At 54.3% G+C, this 23,708-nt stretch overlaps 3 protein-coding genes across 3 annotated transcripts; 1 reads left to right on the top strand and 2 right to left on the bottom strand.

Annotated features, from left to right (window-relative positions):
- Window positions 1-975: 975 nt before the first annotated feature.
- On the top strand, window positions 976-4,356 carry CKM354_001081700 (uncharacterized protein; the record flags this gene model as incomplete). Its single annotated transcript, XM_044806284.1, has 1 exon — window positions 976-4,356. One exon carries the CDS (start codon window positions 976-978, stop codon window positions 4,354-4,356), a length of 3,381 nt encoding a protein of 1,126 aa, XP_044662219.1.
- An 828-nt stretch (window positions 4,357-5,184) lies between these two features.
- CKM354_001081600 (tubulin-binding prefolding complex subunit PAC10) lies at window positions 5,185-6,228 on the bottom strand (the record flags this gene model as incomplete). Its single annotated transcript, XM_044806283.1, has 6 exons — window positions 5,185-5,298; window positions 5,382-5,507; window positions 5,617-5,715; window positions 5,823-5,934; window positions 6,013-6,144; window positions 6,206-6,228. The coding sequence occupies 6 exons, from the start codon at window positions 6,226-6,228 to the stop codon at window positions 5,185-5,187; spliced, it is 606 nt and encodes a 201-aa protein (XP_044662218.1).
- A 1,240-nt stretch (window positions 6,229-7,468) lies between these two features.
- CKM354_001081500 (uncharacterized protein) lies at window positions 7,469-14,038 on the bottom strand (the record flags this gene model as incomplete). Its single annotated transcript, XM_044806282.1, has 1 exon — window positions 7,469-14,038. The coding sequence occupies one exon, from the start codon at window positions 14,036-14,038 to the stop codon at window positions 7,469-7,471; it is 6,570 nt and encodes a 2,189-aa protein (XP_044662217.1).
- Window positions 14,039-23,708: the final 9,670 nt, after the last annotated feature.

Below are 23,708 nucleotides of genomic sequence, written 5' to 3'. Positions count from 1 at the left end.
CAAAGGTATACCGATGAGACGTGAAGGCCAGCAGAAAAGCTGCGTCGAAGCTCGCCGCTTGTTATGCAGCCACCGACTCGAGGGAGCTGTACGATTGACGAAGAACAAAGCATCGTCTGGCCTCATAACACCTTTGTCTCTAGCCTGGAAGAGCACAGTAGTCGCGCTCGGGAATGCAACCTGCATCGAGCCCTAGGAGAGGGCGCGCACGCTAGGCTCTGCGTAGGAGCAGCATCTAGACATGAAGATAGACACTATAGTATGTGTGCTCATCTGGCGGCCCGCTCTGGGACTCTGTGAAAGTGGAAGGCGTTCCTAGCATCTGGGCGATCGCAGTCGCTTCGTGCATCGAAGGAAGAGGCGCTCTTTGTCGGCAAAATGCACAAAGCTTGGCGCGCTTGCCCTGGCCCGGCCCTTCGTCACTGATCATCCCGTCGCGCGGCTGCCGCTTCCGCGCATGCTCGCTCAGACCAGCGCAACACTCCCAGACAACAATTGCACTCGCCCTCGCCGCTCCTTCAACCCTCGCCGCCACGACAGCGCCATTCACCGTTTCTCCACCGACCGCGCGATCAACAGGAACTCACGTGGTGCTTGTGCATGCGCTCACGCCACGCGCGGATCAATCTAACCCACTGCGCTGACATCACGCCCAACCAACTGCGAGCGGGCGCGACTGTGAACCTATTGCCAAACTTACCATTCGCGCGCTCTTTCACGTCCTTTCTACCAGCATCAAGTACGGACTGCTCCCTGGATCCGGAGCCATTGCAGACACAATTGTCCGATTGCGGCGCGGCGGAACTATCGACTCAGCAATGACCTGAAGTGAAGGAGGAGATTGCCATCATAGCGCACGCAACTGCAGGTGAACCTGGGAGGGTAGCGGAGGCCTCAGGTGGTGACGGGCGCGGAGTTGGCGTGAGGCGCACCGATTTGGAAGTCAGCGCTGGTGCCGCAGCAGGCGGGGAGGACATGCCCGGCCGGCTGATGATGAATCAGCAAGGAGCAGTTGGACCTCAAGACCTCAAGAAAGACAGAAGCCAGGCGCAGACCGGAAACGTCTCGCAGAAGCGCGATCTCGCGCAGATGCAGGGAGCAGCTCATACCAATGGCAATACCAATGGAGTCTTAAGTGGCTCTCTGCCGAACGGACTGCCTGCCAAAAATGAGCCGCTACCTACTTACAATGGACACTCGAATGGCGCAGGCACTTCAATGTCGAGGCCCTCTACGCCTCCGCCACTGGATCAATCCTGGCGCACATCCGAGAACAACAAGCCCTTCGGCGTTCTCCTGGCTCGTCTTGCGCAACAGTGCTTTGGAGACCTCAACGCGACACTTAACAAGATGAACGATATGCCGCCTCCACAGTCTGCGGCTTCGAACGGAGTTGTACCACAGACCTTCGACCCTTCCAAGGAGAGTCTGGCCAGAAAGAAAGCTCTGATGGACTTTGCCAGTGACCAGAGAGACCGGTTTACCAAAGCTCTGATCCTTTCAGACTTCGCGCGCAGCGAGCATGATATGGCCAAACTGGTAGACCTCAAAGCTTGGTTTGATTCTCAGATCGCATCCCAGGACAACGCCATGCGCTTCATTGGAATCACCAAGCATGATGTTGCTCGAGCAAAGATGCCCAACCCGAACATCGAAGGGGCAATGGAGCTATTGGCAAACGGCAAAGCTCCTTCCAAATGGCCAGACCTCGGTTACATTCCTCCTCCGAAGCTTACTGCCAAGCAGCTCGCCAGTACCCTGCAGGACATGAACGTGATCATTGCGACCCGGCTCAATCTGCATGAGGACTTACCGCACTATTTCCGCGACTTCTCCATTGCAAATGGAAGAGCCACCTTTCGCGTGCCTGGAGAGTTCGAAGTTGACCTATCAGTTGCTGACGAAGAACCTTCGTCTCAATTCTACCTGATCGATCTGCGTTTCAGCTTCACGCCTGCTCCAGCGCTGACAGATGATCTCTTGCGAAACGCTCTGGAGGCCCACACGAACGAAGCGCTCAGTTCCAAGGGCCTACTTGGATGCTATGATTTTCTGCATAACTTTGTGTTGACGCACAAGATCAATGTCCTCAAGTCGCAATCAGTGCAGCTCTTCCGCGAGAAGTGGTTCGACTGCCTCGTGACTGAGACTCAACGAAGAGTCCTGGCCATTCAGTATTGGAAAGACCAGGCAGGCAAGAAGAGCTGGATCGAGTTTGGCATCAGCACAGGCAAATCAAGAGGCAAGCATTCTAGACGGAGGCCAACGTCGCAGCACTCTGTCCGGTGGTTCAGGCAGGGACAAGAAGTGCATGACCAGGCGATTTTTGTTGACTGGGACGACCTCGACCTAGATGTCATACTGTCGCAAGTCACAGCTAAGCATGCATCGTGGTCGCTCTCCACAATTAGCGATCGTTTGCAAGCCCTCGCGGGGCCACGGTCACAGGTGCGCGCGCAACTCAGCACTTCAAACTCTAGCGCCGACGAATGTAATCTCACATTATCGCTCCCCGGCTTGCGCAACCCTATAGCGGTGAACATCGAGCCAGTTACTGGCCTCGCGACGATATCACCGTCTTCCAGAGATGCTGCCACGGCACAGCGAAACCTCAACCGCGACCCATCCACGGATAATTCGGCCAGCATTGCGCAACTGCTATGCCGCGCTGTGCAAGATAAAGTGCGCAGAGTGGCAGCATCTGCCCGGTGGCAGCTTGTTGACCCCCGTGGCTTTGGACCGCAGCCGAACTTCCGGGCGTTGTTTGGACAGGACATCGTTCGTCATGACATATTCGCATGCAATGAAGCTTGGGGAGAAAATTGGTCGTTGTGCACTACCTACAGTCTTGCTGGTCAGAAGTGGTGGGTGGTGCAGACCAATTCGAGACTCGTTGAAGAGGGCAGAATCATCAAGTCTATTGTGGACGCACGACCCCTCGATGTCACAACATCTGCGCTATCTCGAGCCGATCTCTCACGCATTCAAACCATGGGCGAGGCCGAGGTATCTTTCGCAGTGCTCGTTCAAGAGCTTGGCGCAAATAAGATCCCATATCACCTCGAAAGGCTTTCTTCGCTAACTTTCGATGGTGATAGACGTGACGAGAGCGCGACAACAGTGGTCTACATCCGCATGTCGCAGCAAGACCTGAAGAAGCCCGAGCTTGCACCCTACAAACCGCTCGCCATCACGGAATGGATTCGCATCGTGTATGAGGGGCTTCTCGATGATAATGATGGTAGTGAAGAGTCAAGACACGATATACGTTTGACCTTGGAGTCCAGTCAACTGAAGCATTTAAAGGACTATCTTACCACTACGCAGAGCCGAAACGGAGATGTTGCTATGAACGCATCTGGCGGCTTGGCATTGTCACTTCGAGCGCAGTTTGGGCAGTCGTACATCAAGGAAATTGCGCGCCTACTCAAACGGTGTCGCGATCTTGACTCAGCGTTGTCTGCAGCGCGGCATCTCCAGTATACTTGCACCGCTGTCGGCTTGAGCAAACTGGCCTTCACATATGGCACGTCGCAGCAGTACAATGGGGTACTTTCAAAGAAGGGCGGAAGTACTGAGCTGAAGTTGGGCCCCAGCTCGAGCAATCCTCATCAACGAATTCGAACGCACTTGGAAGAGGTCTACAACCGAGCGGCGGACAACCCATTCTTCTCCCTTACATTCGCCATGTCAGCATCGCAGCCTTTTCTGGAGGCAATTTCAGAGCTGGAATTGAAACACTCGGCGCAGCGGACCTTGACCCTACACTCGCATCATGTCTTCAGCTACTCACTCGTCTATCACGCGCCACTCGCTCCTTGCAGATTCAAAATAGTGATACATTGGAACAATCAACCGAACACTCGCAACAAAACCGTGTCGTATACGGTGACAGTCTGGAACAGGGATGGCATTAAACTGCCAACAGATTTCACAACAGCCCTCACTGATCTCAGCAAGGACGCTGGCTCTCCCACAGAGGGCTGGATGGGCAACAATAGAGGTGGCTTCACTTCGAACGCCAAGGGCCTCCGCGCAATGCTGCAGAGATTGGATGACTTCATGCTCAGCTCAACCAATGGTTCAAATAATGCTGTGGAGAAGCTGGACAAGTCAGAAACACCCTTACCTGAGACGAAGCCTGCACTGAGCCGGAATTCATCGCAGACGCAGGCCCCGACGCAGCAGAAGCCTCCCACCCCAGCTCAGATGAGGAACCAGGCAAGACCGCCGCCAAATCAGATAAGGCCGGGGCAGGATAGCACAGCTCGACAGATGACTGTCCCGGCGACGCATGGCCAGCGACCCAATCAGAACCAAGGGAGAGTCAAGAAAGAGATCATTGAACTCGACTAGGCGACGACCATGGTCTTTCAGGTCCTGCTCTCTGCAGTCATTAGGAGACTATTTGTATTAGTGCTCAATATACCCCTGGAGCGGCAACCTTTTACTTTTTTGATCGAAAACTTATTTGCTTTGAGCGTTGACGTCTGAATTTGCCGATTTCGGGTGGAGTTTCGAACAGCTTTGCTTTCAGTTGCCAGTCACGAATCGACAGACTCTTTCGCTGTTGTCGAATACGGCACAACAAATGGCATAGCTTTTTCAAGGAGTCTTGTCCTTGCATTGCGCGGGATCTTCAAATTGAGGTGGTTTCAATTGCTTTTCACGTCATATACATTGCTGATGACAGTGCGGGGTCGGCTGTCATGGCTTGTGGTCGAGGTGCGCGCAGCGTTGGAAGTGTACGATGATGCGAAGGGCTGAAAGAGTTGCGTGTGGCTACTGCGGCGCGGAGGGAGGCTAGGGCGGTTGCATAATGCTACGAAGGTGCTGCGAAGAGGCAGAAGTCGTCGTGATGGCGGTGAATACTCCAAAGAGGGTTCTATTGGATCGGCATTGATTGGGATCGAGGTTAGTATTGCTACTGCGATGATACCAATATACGAAAGAAAAGATGTGAAATCCCAAAATTCTGACACTTTCACCTGCTTTCAAGGATCGTGGCAAGCTGGTCGTTGACTACAAGTCGCGGCAATTGTAGCGCTTCTGCTACTACGGCATTCCAGGCCTCTCATCTGTCTGACAGCAGTCATACGACCGAACTCAGCTGGGCGGAATCTCCTCGCTCGGGGTCCACGTCCATGCCCAATCTACTTATACCTGAGCCCTTGAGGAAATCTCTCAGCCTGCTGCTTTCGTAACGTCGTCTCCTTCCTTTCCAGATGCACCTTGGTTCTCTTTCCGCCTCTGGCCAACGTCCCAATTGTAGACGCGTGCTGTGGCGACTTCCATTGTCTAGATTTCACCATTCTTGGTCAGTACACAGGCCAGGAGGCAGGAAGTTAAGAGAGACTGCTGAGAGGAAAGGCAAGACGTACCGTAATCTGCTCCCGCAAAAAATCTATGTCTTCTTCACAGTTTGCGAGGCTCTGTTGTGCGGTTTCGAGTTTGGAGATTAGCAAGCTTTCGGCTTCGGAGAGAGGGTAGGAGAGCATGACGTTGGCCTGGATGAGAGGGGTTTTGGTTAGTAAGAGAAGGCTGGATCTTGGATAGGCGTCCCTAACCCCAGGGTTGGGGGAACAAAGGAGCTGTGGTAGTGGAGGGAAGACTTACGCCTAACCAGAGATAGACTTCGTCCGTCTTGTGAATGTTCGCTTTCGCGAATAAGGTGTCGTTGAGCTCGAAGGTGGCTTCGAGGGGTTCGGCGTCTTCCTGTAGGATGCGAGAAAAGGTGGTCAGCGGGTGAGGCGTTCCATGACTGGGGATGTCTGCAGAGCGAGTTGTGGTGGAGTGGCGGGAGAGGGCCTGAAGAGATCTACCTTTCGCTGCTGCAAGAACCGTACTGTCTCGAGTGTTTTCTGGATATCAGGAATCTTGTCTTTCAGGCCTACAATCCGTCGTTGATTGTTCGCTTCCATGAATTGATATTTTCTGAGCGGTGACACGGGGGAATGATTAGTCTTGTTCTTCCGAGGGATGATGGGCAGTGGAAGTGTTTGCGTAGCTCACGAAATCATCTCTTGGAAGCTCTTCAGCGCGCCTTCGACATCCGCTCTTGATGAGACATAGTCTTCCACTCGATCCACGAAAGGCGCATATGGGATGCCTCGCGGATTAGTTGGCGCATCTTTGCTGGCAGCGCTGTGAATATTCAAAATCAGCTTCCTTCCAACGTCTGCTTGTGACCAGTAGTCCTACTCACCCAGCCTTCGAAACCTCCGCCATTTCTGGAAATTTGTTTGGAAAGGCGTTGGTCCGTTATCCCGTGACACGTCCAGGCGAAAAGGCACGTGAGCCACGGTCCAACGTTTGCAAAAGACACTAGCCACACTTCTTCAGAATTGCAGTTGCGCGCGAATAACCAGCACACCAGCGGAAGGACAGTCGCAGTGGCGCCATCTCCCGCCGCGCTCAAATTTAGCTTCCGGATGTCCCGAAATAGCTTAGTTACAGCCTAAATGAACGACCTCGAGCTATCTCCACCTCCATCCCGCTATCGTTCATCATTCGATGTTCTTTCGAAACACATGTTCATCTGCTGTTCTGAAGTCAAACTGCGCAGTTGACAGGAACGCCTGAAATCAGACATGAAACGTGATTTGAGGTGTGGATCTCGTATTTCAATACTATCCCCACATCAATTGGTGGTATACAACTGGAAACAGACCCGGAGAAGGATTTCGGGGACCCGAGCAATTGTCGCGCTCATTTACAGACTTCAGTCCTCGTAGTGAGCCGTGCTTGCGAGTACGAGAGAGAGAGAGATGCCAGTGTTTGAGGTACAATGAATGGGATTTAGGGAAGCGGATAGGGCAAGAAAGCGCGCACAACCAAATCGGGCTTGCACGTTCTCGTCAACGTGCATGTGAGGTGCCGAAAAAGCTCCTTGCTTGGCTGTTGAATCGTCGATGGTGCAGCGATCATCATGATGAAACATAATTCGCCGCGAACAAGCCTTTCGCTTCGCATGTCACCGTGGAGGAACCCACTCGGATACCTGACAAGAACGACGATGACGATCGAGTTGCGAATAGAAGTCAGTGTACTGTGAGAGGACATCAGCAGGTGAGAAAGAGAGGGAAGAAATTGTCATCAACTGCTTTGAATAGACTACATAGACACTCAAGTAGCCAGCTCTTTGCATCCAACGCGCCCTTTCCAGCAGCGACGACTTTGAAGATAGTCAGCCGTAGTATTCATGTTAGCGTCTAACCAATTATCCCACCCAAAATCACGCTGCACGCCAATGCCACCGCTCTCGCTATGCCAGTCAAATATACAAACACTTGCAATCCGAGCACCCTTCTATATCCGTCTATTAGTTTTCAATTTTGCGTTGTGTCAGTGATACGCCGCATTCGCTCAGAGGTGATGAGCGCCAAGCAACAATCGTTGCCGGCCAAGGCAAGTCATGTTCCACGGACATCCATGGTGCTCCTCAAAGCGAGTACGAGCGTTCCGTCATCTAAGGCTTCCAGTCAAGTCCCTCGCGGATCAACTTGCCAAGGTCCTTTGCATGAGGCTCCTTCATCATGCTGAAGTGGTGGCCGCCCATGACACCATTTTTGAAAGGTCCAGTGCAGAGCTGTGCCCAGCCATTGTCACCAAAGTCGGTGCGGTGGTTGAGCAACCACTTCATTGGCGCCGGATCCTCATCCTCAGCTGGCGGTGGGCGTGGGTCACCTGGGTTACCGGCAACTCCATCTGTGCACCAAATGGCATAAGTTGGAAGTTCACCGAGCGATGGCTTAGGGTCGTAGGCGGAGAGCGATTTGATCGCAGCGGAGAAGTGAGGAAGCAGCCACTTTGGTGTCTTGGACGGGTCACCGGTGCCGAGGAGTCCGATCTCGTTGAAGAAGACATGCAAGCGTGTGGGAAGAGGATCAAGGTTGACGGGGCAAGGAGAGTCGAGAAGCAAGAGTTTCTCAACCTTCTCCCCAGCTGCGAGAAGTGCTTGCGCCACTGCGTATGCAATCACACCTCCTGCAGACCAGCCGCCAATAACGTAAGGTCCCTTGGCTTGACGACGCTTGATCTCGGCAAGGTAGATCAATGAGGCGATTTCGATTCCACAATCCCATTGATCCGGGTTCTTCATGAAGGGGCAGTTGAGTCCATATGCAGCGACATCTGAGCCAAGGTTGGGGATGCTGACGTAGCTGGTAGCAGACCCAGAGCCATCTGGCAGGAAGAAGATCTTCTTGGTGGCGGTCTTTGCATTGCCTTGTAGGAGGACGGAAGTCGCAGCGGGATAGCGAGAGATGTCGGTTCTGTTGATGGCGGCTAGCCTAGCAGACACCTCGTTCATGTCAGTCTGCGTTGAAGTCTTTGCCGATGGCCGTGCTACGACTTTGGGTGCGGGGCGCATACCGAGAGCGTTCTCGATATCCTTGATGGTCGGGTTGGTCGAGAGAAATGTGCTTGGCAAATCGATGTTGGTCTTCTCACGAAGCTCACCAAGAATCGTCAAGCTCATTAGACTGTCCATGCCGAGCTCCGATAGATCGGCATCATCAGTGATCTCCTCGATGTCGACACCCATCTCCTGAGCTACGACATGGCGGGCGAGTGAGACGTCTCCAACATCGGCCAGAGTATCGCGCGCTGGGGAGTCCGGCTCTGCCTTGCCCGCCACGGAAGGAGCTGACGAGGCTGGGGTCGAGATATCTTCGAGAGGAGTTGGCACATCAGTGGCAGAGATGGATTCGTCGTCGGAGTCATCATCGTCGTCGTGGGCACTGCTACTGACACTGCCACCGCTCTCACTGCCGCTGGAAGAAGTGTCGAGTGTGGCAAAGTACTTCTTCATCTCTCCTACACTTGGGTAATCGGTGAAGAGGGATGAGCTGATCTCCAGGTCTAGTTCCTCTCGGAAGATTGCAGAGATCGTGAGCGACAGAAGTGAATCAACACCAAGGTTCTCAAAATGGGCGTCATCGACCAGCTCGGCGATGTCAACTTCGGTTTCCTTGGCCAAAATTTGCATAATCTTGTCCACGAGCCCACCAGACGGCTTTTTAGGCGCAGCCACTTTCTTAGGCTTGGCCACGCGTGGAGCTGGCGCTGGTGCTGAGACAGGAACTGGAGCTGCTACCTTGGCTGCTGGGGCAGGCGCGAGGCTTATTGGGGCTGCTGCAGGAGCGCGCGTCATTGCAGGACGATTGGCAGGCTTGGGAGCAGCGGATGCTGGAGCTTGGGCGGTAGCAGAGCCCTTGTTCGGTGGCAAGAAGGTGTTGAGGACACGACGTGGGATCTGCTGGAACTTGATGCCTTCGCAGACTGCGACGATTTCGTCGCCCTCAAGGATGTAAACGTCTCCCTTGCTGATGTTGTTTGGCTGTGGGATCATGCGAACGTAGTTGCGGAGGCGCATTCCAGCTGTCAGCGGCTTGCTGAACTTCATCGCACCCCAGCCATGTGAGACGTAGACGTTCTGCTCCGAGTCGAGCAGGTCAGAAGCGTTGACGATAAAGCCAGAGATGTGGCAAGAGCCATCAATGTGGTAAGGCGGGCAGTAGAAGTCTCCGTCATCAGGCTTTGTTGGGAAGTCCAGCTGAGCAGATGCCTCGGTGTTGGCACCATCCAGGACGACCTCTGCCATGGCACGGTATTTAGAGTCGTAGTTGACAAGTGCTTTGAAGAGCTTGTATGCCATTCCGCGCTGAACCTTGTGGGCGCCACCATTCATAGTCTTGTGAGTCAGCATGTCAATCTGAGCCTTGACCATGAAGTTGTAGCGAGCCCACTCATCGGCCCAGGCAGCCTTGTCTTCGTAGCGCACAGTACAGTGGGCATGATCTTGGATCTTCTTGCCGTCTGGCTGCACGCTGCGGAAGTTGACCTTCAAGCTGCCTTTCTCGAGGTCAGCCACAGCTTCCATCTCGACGTGCTGACCCTGAGCAGGTTGGGGAATCTGTGCAATCAAAGGCTTTGGAACCTCCATGTTGCACACGTTGATGCCAGGTGCTTCGGTGCCTGGACGCATCTCCTTCCAGATGTAGTCACCAACGGTCAAAGCCATATCAGCATACAGCGATGATGGGCAGAGAGCAGCGTTGTTGACCATGTGTCCACAGACCACTGGGTAAAGCTTGGGGTCTGCCAGGCTCGACCGAATGACGACCTTGGCACTGGTACTGTTGAACTCCTCGCTGATGACTTTCTGGCAAGAAGTAGACAGTCGCTTCACTGGTACCTCCGCAACAGTTGCAGCAACAGCGACTTCCTTCTCGCGGATGACCTCTCGGACTTGTGGAGCCTCGCCCTTGGTGAGAGTCCAGTTGTTGTGGTAGTCGAGCCAATACTTCTTGTTGTCGAATGAGTACGTTGGCAGAGTAAGGAGCTCCTGAGCATCGTTGAACTCGCGATGGAACTCATCAAAGTTGATGCTGACTCCTGCAGTGTACAACTGGCAGACGCTGTTGGAAATGGTCTTCCAAGCGTCCTCGCCACGGCGGAGCGATGGAGCGGCCACGGTAGCACCAATGGAAGCCTTGACCATGCCAGAGCACACTGGGTGAGCACCAATCTCGAGCCAAGCAGTCTTCTCGTCGAAAACGTTAGCACTCTGGCCGCTGATGAGAGCAGACCAGAAGTTGACGGTCTCGCGAGCGTGGCGGGCAAGGTACTCTGGGTTGATGATGCCTTCTTCGCGAATGATCTCGCCTGCCAAGGGGGACAGTACAGGAACAGTAGGCTTGTTGAAGGTCACAGCGGAGGCGACCTTCTTGAACTGCTCCAAGATTGGGTCGACCTGTGCAGAGTGGAATGCAAATGGCACGTTGAGCTTCGTGGCCTTGAAGCCGCAGCGGGCGAGGATCTCGCTTGCAGTAGCGACGACATCGCCACTTCCGCACAGGACAGTCTCTTCTGGACCATTGATGCAAGCAATCTCAGTCATCTTGGTTCCAAGTGCAGTGCGGATGGCATCCGCGCTACCCTTGACTGCGAGCATGCCATGAGTGTGAGGTGTGCAATCGCGGACGAGGAGCTCGGCACGACGTCCCACCAACAGGATCATGTCAGAGGCAGAGATCACACCAGCAACGTGGAGAGCAGCATATTCACCCAGGCTGTGACCGATAACAGCAGCTGGCGTAATGCCCCAGGAGGCCCACATGCGAGCGAGTGCGACTTGAATGCAAGCCATTCCGAGCTGCACCTTGACAGGCGACAGAGTGGCAACATCAGTGCCATCGAGCAGCTCGAGGAACGATGGCAGACCTTGGATACGGGCCAGCTGATCCAGCTGATCAATGTCGTCTCTGAAGCTCTTCAGGTCTTGGTACAACTTCTGTCCGAGTCCGGTGTACTGCGAGCCCTGGCCAGTGAAGCAGAAGGAAACCCTGGTTGGCACCATGGGGACAGGGCTGTAAGTCTCCTTGACCTGGCCCTGCAGAGACTCGATGACTTTGCCAATGTCGGCGAGAGAGAACGCGACGCGGTAGTTGTGCTGAATGCGACGAGCAGTTGTCGTGTACGAGAAGGATGTGAGTGTTGTGCTTGGGTTCTGCTTGATGAAGTACTGGTAGTTCTCCAAGTTGCGCTTCAGAGATCCGATGGAACGAGCGGAGACGGTGATTGGCAGAGTGCCACGCGGGTCGACGACAGTTGGTGCCTCGCGAAGGGGACCATCCTCGATCAGCAGGGCGGTGTTACCACCAGCGGCACTGAAGTTGTTGAGAAATACTTTGCGAGGCGCGGCGCTCTTTCGTGGCCAATCGACTGCGGTCTGCGAAATCTGAACGTTGCGGTCCTTCAAATCGGCAGGGAATGTCTTGTTCATCTCACCCTTGATACCAACGTTGGCTGGAATCTTGTCGTTCTTCATCATGAGCAGAACCTTGACGAGGGAGTTGATACCCGAAGCAGCCTCAGCGTGACCAACGTTGGCCTTGATGGCTCCGAGGTTGACTGGCTGGTCAGGACGACGCTGGCGGTGACGAGGAGCAAAGACGTTCGTGACAGAAGTCATCTCGATACCGTCACCAGCTTGAGTACCAGTGCCATGCATCTCGACATAGCTGATCTCGTGAGCGTCAACGCCAGCATTGGCAAGCACCTGCTTGTACAAAAACTCTTGTGCGCCAGCGTGTGGGTGAGTGATCGAGACGGCCTCTGCGGAGTGGTTAGTCGCGGCGCCGAGGATGCATCCGAGGATGTTGTCCTTGTCTGCAACGGCATCTTGGTAGCGCTTGAGAATAACAGTTCCGCAAGCATCACCACGGCAGTAACCATCAGCATCGTTGTCGTACGTCTTGCAAGACCCGGTCTTCGACAAGAACTGTCCCTTCGAGAGACCAGAGAAAATGTCGGGGTTGGTCAGGACGTTGAGACCACCAGCACAAGCAGTGTCGCAATCTCCAGCCCAGAGAGATGTACAAGCGAGCTGGATAGCCGCGAGCGAGGACGAACAGGCAGTGTCGATAGAGTACGAAGGGCCGCTGAACTTGAAATAGTAATTGATACGACCAGGTGCGAAAGCGCGCACACCACCCGTAATGAAGTAGGTGTCCACATTTTCTGCGGCATTGATCTCACGCCAGTCATCAGATGTTTGGCCGTAGAAGGTACCAATGCGGTTGAGCTTGGTCGAGGGAGTTCGGTTGGCAACGTATCCAGACATTTCGAGGGCCTCATAGGCAGTGACTAGGGCGAGACGACCCATAGGATCAGTCTGTGCAGCTTCACGTGGCGACATGTTGAAGAATCGCGGGTCGAAGAGACCTGGCTCGTCAATGAAGCATCCAAATGGGGTGTGAGACTTGTTCTTGCCCTTGCCCGATGGATCGCAGTGAGCATCGGCATCGAAACGGTCTGATGGAATCTTGCGGTGGACATCGAGACCCTTCATGAGCAGGTCCCAAAGCGCTTCGTGGTTGGCAGAGTTGGGGAAACGTCCAGCCATACCCACGATCGCGATCTTGTCGTTTTGAGTGCGTCCATTGTACTCAGTCGATTCTGTGAACGCAGATTGGTCGATGACGGAAACATCAGTCTTGCCACCCGCCTTGAGAGCGGAGACGAGACTGTTCGAGATGTTGCTGACACCGAGAGCGTAGATCTTGGCGGACAGCTTGCTGGCAGCCATTTGAGAAACGACCTCTTCGAGCAAGTAGTCCCAGCGGACTGGGTGCTGCAACATTTCGCCCAGAGCAAGTTTGGCGAGCTCGAAAGAGTTTTCAGCGACCATAGGCTTGCCTGTAGCAGCAGAGTGCACGAGCGCGGAGGGAACGCGCTTCTTCAGCTCCTGTCCAACATTTCCAGACAGGATCCTTTCAAGGTCAGCATCGTTGAAGAGATGCTGAGCATGGTAAGGACCATAGACAGGGATCGCGACACGGTTGTTCTCTGCCAAGGCACCTTCCTTGAAGAAACGTTCTAGCGTGGTCGGAGGGCCGGAGACAGTGATGGCCATGACAGAGACGGCGCTCACGTAGGCTTGATTTGATTGTGGGATCGCCTTCTCTTCGTGGAAAGCTGACAAGGCCTTGTTGGCCTCATCTTGGGTGGTGCCTGTGACGATTGTAGACCAAGGCGTCTTCTCTTGGCCTGGTTGGGCGAGCACAGAGCGGACACTGTCGACTGCTGCTCCGGAGCGGAAAGCAATTCGAACAAAGTCCACGCCGAGAGATACCAACTCATCGATAGTCTTTGCAGAAATGACGGCGGATGCAGCGAGTAGCCCAGTGCAGAGTCCGAGAACGCGGGTGCCGGATGTGGCTGGGAGCTCATCTGGGTGCTCGGAGAAGTATCCGATGTAGTGTCCAAGCTGAGCTATTGTAACGAGCGCAGACTCCAGCATAGGCACTTTCTCGCCTTTTTGATAGTAGGCTTCAACGAGGCTTGTCAAGGTCAGGAAGTCTGGCATAGAATTTCTTTGGCTGCGTGGCAGTGCCCGTGTTTCCTCTCTTAGAGCGAGGGCACATCGCTGCACGAAGTTGCTGACAAGGACATTGTCGCGGTGTAGAGTAACTTTGTGGAGGAGCGGATATTGCTCGGCGGTCTGATCGCCAAACAGCAGGACGTTCGACATCTTGTTCGTTGTTGATGTTGTTCGTTGATATGTTCGTTGTTCGATTGTGGCTTGGAGGGGTATTCCGTTTCGTTCGTCGATGATGAGATGGTCGTTGATGGAGTCGTTTCGATTATTGGATATCAATCCGCAAATGCTCAGTCGTGCTGGCTAGACACGAATGGCGATGATGCTTTGGGGAGAGTTCGGGGCGCGAGCTGTCGATTAAAGTAAACAGAGTCCAGCAACCAACGCACAGTCTATAGTGACGAAAGAGATGGCAAGGAAAAGCTGTTGAAACGGCAGATGGCTAGACTGTCCGTAGCAACAAAGATGGTTTGGTACCGGAAAACTGGTGTGTGAAGGGCAGGGCTCGAACAGTATGTATACCTTTAATTCTGCTGATAGAGGCAAGGGTGGTTTGGCATGCCTGGTCAATCGATGTCTACAGGGAAGGGCATCCGATTGTGGATCTGCGCCGGACGGCATGCGGTATCCATGGCTGCCAAATACAGATGGTTGATAACGCTCATCTGGATGGCGGCGCTTAGCCCCCACCGCCGGAGCAGGCGATCATGGTGCAGCAGGATGGCATGCCCGGCGCAGAGGGTCAGCAAAAGCCAGACGGTGAGGCTATTGTTAGGCTTTGATGATGGGAGCGGATTGGTAGGGTGCGTTGGTTGCAGGAGAAAATGAAGTCACGTAAGTTCGGCTCTCCATCAACGCCCGTACCAAGCGAGTCGTCTGCGCGCCGTGGAGGAATGCTGGCATGCCTAATGGAGTAATACTTGGGGACAGGCGTGCACTTGGGCCGATTCCGAAGCGAGGGCTCACTGCGAGTCTGTGTGTAAACGATGCAGCAGCATTTGGCAGCGGACATGGGTGCCCAGCAGTGGGATCACAGCCGGGACTGCCACTTACCACTCGACGCCACACCTGCTGTTGTCGCTGCCGCTGCCGCTGCGGTGGTGCTGCTGCGGCGGGAGTCCTTGCAGCGCGCTGGTGATCCGTCTTCGCTTGCTGCGCTGCCGTCTGGTGGTTGGTACGGTGCTGCTATCCTCGACGTGGCTGACACGATCCTGCCGTCGCCGCTGCTGCTGGGCTGGTTCTGGTCTGGTGCGTCGCGCTGCCCACCCGCGGTGTTGCATCGCCATGTGTCTTGCTCCACCGCAGGAAGCCCCGGCGGGCGGCGGTCGTGGTCGTCACCACACGGACTTGGGGAGATTGTTCATGTCGAGTAATTACAAAGCCTCCCGCGTGTGTCCTTGCTGCGTCAACCACAGCGCGGGAGCGCGGGAAAGCCAAGCCAAACGTGGCGGGTCCCGTGCCGCGCCAACCACGAGCAACGGCCGCGCTTGTTGCTCGTTGCTACTGGACTCCTCTCCTCGTCACTGCAGCGTTGCAATTCCTCGTCTGTCCACCGCCCTCACCCGCCGCTCGCTGGATGCCGCCCACCCACAAAACCGCCGACGTGTTGACAAACTCTGCGTGGCCCGCTGCTCACTTCCGAGCCACGGCCACTGCTCCCCAGCCGCTGCACCGTGTGGGGCCACACATGGGCTCCGGGTGTTGTGCAACGGCCATATCTGGTTGCCCTCGTGCATACACGACTCAACGCCAGATCGGCCTCATCGCTGATGATGCACGTGATGCCGGGTGCTCTATCTGGCGTGTAACAAGAGCTTCCCGCTGAGCAACCCGCCGTCCGTTCGTATTTTCGGGTCCGCGCTGGGCATCATCACGGACACCAGAACAACGGTCTTTCCCACGAGAAACGCATTGGCATTTAGCTGATTCATAACATGCGTAGCTGTACCTCTGTGGTAGCATTCGAGAGTAGCTTCCTCTTTGAACTCCATCCAAATTGCCTGTTAGTCTGAGGTCAGGACTGGCAGAATCGCTCAATGTGCTTGAGCGGAGCAATGTTCCGGCAGGAAGGCACGATCAATTCTTGACACGCATGTGCGGCCAGCACAAGCACAGCTGGAACAGATGATCGTGCTGCTTCGTACTGCTAAACGATGTTCTACAGTTTCAACCCACATCCCGTATCCACAGGGGAAAATGCACTGCTCAGAAGTACGATATCCCAGAGAGCTGGCTGCTTTATATTATAGCCGCATAAAGCCTCCGAGACCCACTAGCTCTTGCGCAACGCTCGAACAACCTTTGCATGCTTCTACGCGTTAGCGGCACTTAGCATGATTCATTACTCGGCGAATCCAGAGCTCAGCGGGCTGTTGGCAGCCGCTTGTCAAGGTGCTTGCATCCATATACGGGACCCTGCTCACCATGGGATCTTCGTTACTGGCAACGTGTTCAGTGGTACGAGATCTAATGCACGTGGTGACGCACTTCTTTCCGAGTTGCATTGCTGGAATTGTCAGCTTTCCGGCAAAGGCGATTCGTGCTGTCGTAAATTCACATGCGTTGAGGCATGTGAATTCACGCGACCAATTCAACGTCGGCTTCGTGAGAGTCCGTAGCACAATGCTTCTCTGTGATCGAGGTTCAGGAAAGGAGACGGTCCCAGTGGCAGCCGACTTCTCGTTCTTTCCTCCCAACGACCAGATCTAACATAGGGAATAGTGCCTGAGGCACGTATGAACCTCATCCCGAGGGCTGATGGCTTTGCTCGCCGTCATCGAGACAGCATCTGGACATGGTACTTGTCAGACAAAGTTAGCGTGATGAGGCCGCCTCTAGAAGCCTTGGTACAAGACGATAGCCACGATGCCCTCTCATCAGGGAAGCAACAAGCCCTGGTGCGAGCGCCGCGCGTGAGGAAAGCGCAAGCCATTGAATCTGTTGACAGGGGCCATGAGCAGATCTATGCACTCAGCACAACTCCTGACTCACGTCTCTGGCCTGGAAATTGAACGTCCAGGTACGTCACGATAAAGTGCATTATTGCTGGTCTCATAATTCAGTTTGGCATGAAGTCAATTTAGACATCTGTCTCTGACATTGTTCTGGCATGATCCTCGATATTTGTTACAGCCTCTGCAAACCACCATGGACATGGACTCCATGTTAAGTATACGGCTGTCCCTGCCGAACTCGTTTGCTCGGCAATCGGCACCATTTGACTTTGACTTCGTTGCGACATCATCCTGGCTGGCGATCACTTGAAGCTCGTTGATACATGAATAATTACCACTGAATCACTGCTAAGGCTTAATTGATGAGTGATCTTTCCAGCAATTTGAACAAATGAAGATGTCGACGGACTTGAGGCCTCTTTCCATCAAACTGTTCAATGCCAGGTTGATCATGGAGGTAGCATCACCAATGCTCGATTCGTCGATAGTGGCACCCTCCAGCATTTACATTTTCTCTTTTTCCACCACTTGCCCAGCATGAAGTAGCCAAGGTCGATGGAACGACGATGGCACAAGCGACATCGGAAGTGAAGAGTGCGACTTCATCAAAAGGTTGTTCAGGGTAAACCTAGAGAAGAGGTCTCAAAAGTCTGAATCTTGCAGCCTCACTCAGGTCACATGCCTATTTCATCCCGATCGTGCAGACTCTGCGGAACGAAACCCGTTTCCCAGTGTTCGTCAGCTCCAGTGTCCTTCACATGTTCTGCAACAGAGACGCGAATGGCCAAACAGCTTCAGATGCGGCATGCCTCGACAAACGATTCACAGTCAACGGACCAGTCTATAGCCGAACACAAGAGATTGCTCGCACTTCTTACCTTTCTCAAGCCTTATCTCCGTGTATCCCATTGCACAACACGAAAGACAAGGACTCAGGTTGAAACTCACAACCAAGGGCCAAGTTCCATCTCGTTGCCTAGACCCCTCCCCTCCAACAACTAGTGTTCACCTAGCACGTGGGCAACCAACGTACAGCATCGACTGGCTCACCTCTGACCTGCACTGCAGACAAGATAGAAACATGGTCCCGCGTGCTGTTGGTAAGAAACGCTGTGCAATATCCAGAATCTCGGGCTTAGGAAGGAGGAAACCCTATCAGTCCAAACCTCCATGTAAGCATTCAGCACCTCATCCTTTATCGTCGTGTTGCCACTTTCGGGATCTCTGGAGCGAGTAAGACAGAGTCACACAATTTCTCCTCTTTATGGCGTGTGGGAGTTGCGATTGATCGACAACAGAAGGATTCCCAACCACATTATCGCTGCACAAGAACACTGGTCTTGGTCGTGACAGCGGATGAGGCTGAGGGCCGCAAATCTGGCTACCTGAAATGTAAAATTGTGCAAGCCTCGGAAATTTTTGACCTCAAGATTGTGTCTCAGCCTGTAAGGCTGTGCGCTCGATCATTATCGTAGCTGACGACGTGATCTGGGATTGCCTGGCTATAGTTCACATGTGATCTTGGAAATTCGGCACCGGTCGTTCTTGGCTGGTTGTGTCGATGTAGTCTAGTGTGGCTTCGCAGCGCAAAGGGGTGTTAGTTATCAAAGTGATAGAAGGAGAGGGCTGGCAGTGCCTTGGTTGGATGTGACAATTTGGGAAACTCGTAGTGACGAGAGAGAGTACGCTTGAATGTATTCCATATCGCTCTTCCTATAGATCGTTACTTCATTTGCTACGATTGTCCTCGATCATGAATGCCCTCCGAAAGCACATACAGCTTTCGCGATTGTGTCTCGTGTCGGTCGTTGCTGCGTCGAGGCTCGCCCATGCCACAATCGAGACGCCTGTCAGTCTGTCGTTTTATGCACGCATGGAGTGGTGATCCTGTACTTTCGCAAGCACGCACTATCTCGGCGAAGCTGAATAATGTTGGGTGAGTAAGCGTCGGCCCCCAGTGATGGCTTTCATTTCGACTGATCAACGCACATGCGGGTTGCAGCCTGAAAGTCACTGTGAGGGCCGTTCCCAGCCTGACAACAATGGAGGCTATGCTCCTTGACGAGTAAACCGAATCCAGTAGCGAACTGTCCTCTCCTGCTCTCAGTGCACGCCGATGCCCACACCCCTGAGACTGGCATTGCCGAGCTGTGCAGATCGCCTCAGAAAGCACAGCTGCCTAAGTATCGGTGCTGTTGTCGCTTCGTGGTTTGAGATCACCTGAAAGTCGGTCAACGACCATTTACCGTATTCGACACTCGTCTAGTTGCCTAGCGATAGCGATGACTGGACCCTGCCTGTAGGGCTGACCGCCCAGCAAACAGGAGGATGAGACTCTTGGGCGTCCAGATGGTAACACGTGAATGTGGATGTCGCCAGCTCAGAGCGGTATAGACGTCGACAAATTTGACCCGCTCGCCATGCCATCACGCTCGGCTTCCCTGTTTCGACGGATCGGAGCTGAGTGGCGTTTACATCAAGTAACAAGATCTCCACTATGCTCGAATTCCTACGAGCAAATGCCATGCACGATTGTGGACGCTTCGTCGTGCTGGCACGCAGATAGGCGCTCCTCGTCTTGCTCTTTGCAGCGCGCGCCCCGACTTGGCCAAGCTGGAGGACAACCCAGACGTTCCCCAATGCAATTGTGCTAAGCGAGTTCAGCTTGAGCACGCGAGACAGGGATGCTGGCAATTGATTCCCAACAGCATGGTGCAACTGCGAGCTGTTGTATCTCGTTATCCAACAGCATACCCAAAGTTGCCATGATGAGCACGAGCTGTTATGCAGCAAACATGTGCAGCGACGCGGCAAAGAAGCTGTCTGTTGCACGACTGCGACTTGGCGGAAATGTATGGGGCGAATCGGTAATATTCATGGCACTCCTCCGAACGCCAAGCCTCTGAGTTACAAGACTCGTGTCAGCGAGCGGGCCAGGTTGGCTAGGGAAAATTAGCGAGAACAGATTGCGGTGGATAAGTTGAAGTAGTAGCGAGTGCCGTGGAATATGTGGCGAGCTGAGCACATCCTTCACAGCACCAAGAGTATCCTTCGCCATGCCTCTTAGTGCGCCACAACCCGCGAGGCCTCCGTGGTCCTCGATACCATCTGATAGGGCCCGAAAATGCGCGCATCGCCGCATTGATTCGTTGAGATCGACGTACTTGCTCCGAGCTACGTGAAATACGAGTGAGCTAACGCGATCTGCAGCATTTCGCTGCAGCGGCTGTTAGCGTCAGTGAACGAGGTCAGCTACATGCGACTGCGGAGAATACCATGTTGCTGATCTTGCGCCGGCGAGAACACGGCACACGCACGAACGGAAGCAGGTGAAGCTTGCGCTTCAAACTCCTCGAGCCATCTAAGCAGTCGTCTTCGTAGGCTTGAAATCCTGCTTTCGTTTAGGAGAAAAGCTGCAATGTAAATTTGACCCAATGTCCGATCAGACTCTAGCAGAGGTGAGACCGGTGAGGTGCAACGCAAGAGCTGCAGAACACAGCTTCCTTTGGCCAGCCTCGGTGCGTCATATTGCCTCTGGGAGCAAGAAATGTGGAGTGCCAGCAGGCAGTGCCGCTCCTGATGAATAGGGCTTTGTCGCCAACGCGAGAGAGAGAAGCGGGCCCAGCTTTGTGCCCATGTGTCATCAAGACCGACGAGGCAGCGTCCGTGATTGTAAGCTGAGTCCAGCCTGCGGATTCCAATGCCTGAAATGACCGTGAGAGAGAAATGCCCTGTCAGCACATTGCGAGCCGATGATCCAGCTCGCCAAATTCCAGTGCCGGACCGGCTAATACTCGGTTGGCGACTCTGAAGCTCACGCACTCTCGAATGGCGTTGAGCGCCTCTGGAGATGCAATATGTTGTTGATCCCGCGTGGAAGAAAGACTTGCTTTCTCCCGAAGCACGGCCGGCCCAGGCTGAATACATCCCCGAGGCGTATGGCAGAGTGAGGGAAGAGCGGTCACGACTTGGCCCAGATTGTGCATCACACACTTCACTTGGAGCGTCCAATCTTGCAGTAGCCGCAGTCGGGTTCGTGCGCTGCACGTCCCATGCACGCTTTTGAACTTCCGCCTTCCTATGCAGGGACAAAATGTGGAAGACCTGGCAGATTTGCACATGTAGAGTAATCTGGTCTTGTTGAGGCAGCCCTATCGCGCGAGGAAATCCTGACCACCTGCTGAAAGGCTCTGCAGACTGCACGACCATGTCAGCAATACGCATCGATTCGAGATCTGGCCATCGATTGCCAACGTCCGCGGTGCGCGCATTGGGGTCTCGGGTTTCTGCGACGCAGCGCGTCAAATGGCGTTGGGCATCCGGCAAGCCGATCGCTTGCCGTCAACGATGCCGTGCTGGCTGCTGCTCAACGATTGACTGCGTGTGTGCCTGATGGTAGTTGTCGTTGTGCTGGGTCGTGTCTGGATTTGCGCCTCCTCCATCTTGTTGATGCCAAGTCTCCATGGGGGTGGGTCCTGCCGTTCCGCCCGCCGGAAAGTTCATCGGCGCGTCGGCAGGTTCACAGACACGAAACAACCTTGGGCGCGAAGCTGGATCAGAACCTGCCTCTTCCCACCGACTCGTCCGCCATCGTTTCATGCCAGATTGACACCAGTCGCGCGCGACGTTGCACTGAGATTCCACGGGGCCGCACCGTACGAGAATGCACTGAGCATACTGACATAATCCTTCTCCACGAGGAGCGCGCTGCCGAGCAAGCAGACACATGGTCTGCGTCATGAACGAGAACCGTTGTGGCTCCGAATAGCCAGCAATCTACACTGGCTCCGCACTTTCCCACTGATCTGTTCCCGCCGCATTCCTCGCACCATCCGGGGCCTCGTCCGGGACGATGGAGATCGAATCGCAGATGGTCTTTCCATGCCATGCCACTTGGCCTACCGAAACCCAATGTCGACTTGACGCGCAGCAAAAGCTCGACTGTCCTCCACGTCCCCCGTATACGAGCCCGTGCGCTGGTTGCGGCATGCCTGTGATCACTACATACTAGAGCTGACGCCATCGAGTCGGGTCGAAAAATGCCGTACCTGCCATCACGCCAACGGAATGGGTATGTTTCTGTCAGCATGCCCACTTGCGCTGGGGCAGACGGCGAGGTCTCTAGACAAGTAGAGTGGAAGCAGTCCAATCGCATCCGAGCCATTCAATCACTGGCTGTATGTCTCGGCGCCAGCTATTGGGCGGTCTTGGAGACTTCGCTGCGCGCCAAACTGTGCGAATGCCGCATTGGGTTACAATGGACCGTGGATGCCGTGAAATATGATAAGGGCACGGGTTCGACCACCAGACGGTGATAGGAAGCCGCTCGACTTGCGTAACATGAGATTTTGCGGTCTGCTAAATTGCCAAAACAGGAGGCGCACGTGTACAGCTCAATATGACCCTAACAACTCGCGATCGCAAGTGTCTGCACAATCGACATTTGTCAACATGCCCAGATTCGTGCAAACATACCACTCGAGATCTTGAAGTGCTGGCCGACGGAACATGTGGCAGACATGCACGCTAATGCAAAGTGCCAATCGTACCGCCTGTGGGATCGGAAAATAGCTTTTCGCTTCCGGTTCGGTGATAGCGTTGGCTGCAGCGATATCGTGGCAGGGCTGTCGTTCCAACGCGTCGAGGCACTTCTGTGCCGCCATTGCTGACGATGTATTCTCAGGGCTGAATGCACTGCCGGCTTACCGAGGACTCATTGAACAGGAGGAGTTCAATATGCGTGCTGACGTGGAAGGCGACGACTTGCTGAACAGGTACACAGGTCCAGAAGTACACGGCTAGGTGTACTCCATCCTTATGCGAGCCAGAGGCGAACTCTCAGCACTATTCATTGCGACAACAGCATCCGCCTCCGGCTCCTGTGCTGACAGGATGACAGAAGTATGAGAGAGCTGTGAACAATAAGCATAGCGCGGGACCCAGAATAACACAAGGAATGGGCTACGTATCAAATCATGCTAGCGAGATCGTGCAGTGCACGCTTTATCGTTCAGTCGGGTCCGCGTGGCATCAGGACACCGCGTTGGGTCGGGAACGCGACGTTCCACGATTGTCTCGCCATGTGCACAGCGTCTCACAACTCGAGTGACCTCGTGCAGAATGCCGTGCGAGCGCGGCGTGTGGGACATAACGACTGTGCTGGCGCCTAGAGGTCCTGAGCACGATGTGATATATGGCGGCAAGAAAAGTTCCCTAGCTGCGTTTACTACATTCGGGCAGGATTCTCGGCTGCAAGCCACCTCTTCAGGCGTTCAACGCAGCCATTCTTGGTCTGCCAAGGACTAGAGCCTATGCAGTGCTGCGGGTCGCGGCTATCTGAAGCGGGGGCACCTCCCCTGGCTTCGGTGGCTGATACTATCCTTGTACATTGCTGGGGTACCCACACAGCCCATGCACAGGATGCAGGCCTCCTGGAGCCAGGGTGCCAGCCTGTATGCACACATCCTGCCGCTGGATACGTGCTTCCTGCATATCCGTGGATTGCGATGGATGCTGGCGCGCTGGCTTGGACGATCTGCGACTGGCCAAAATGCTCCGAAAGGTTGCTCGTGCTGAATCCTTGCACTACGAAGCCCTCGCTAGGAACAGAAATGCCCAAGATATCAATGACGAGCTGCGACTGCGCTGAACCATATCTCTAACAGGGCTCATGTCAGACGTGCATCAACTGCCGCAGGATCTATCGCTCATGAAAAGACGGATCTGCAATTGAGGCACGAGGCTCCAGCCTGTTTCTTACGCCCCACACCTGCCCTCTTCGTTGGAGTCCTATTACAGTGCTGCCGCTGATTCCTTTCGCGGGCGCTGTGTCGTATCTGGGCCACCTGCCCAGTGATTCTCGTTTGGAC

This window comes from Cercospora kikuchii (assembly GCF_019650295.1).
Source record: "Cercospora kikuchii DNA, contig_00007, whole genome shotgun sequence".
NCBI lineage: Eukaryota > Fungi > Ascomycota > Dothideomycetes > Mycosphaerellales > Mycosphaerellaceae > Cercospora > Cercospora kikuchii.
Note: the sequence above shows the minus strand (reverse complement) of the source record. Positions and strands in the feature narration are given on the sequence as shown.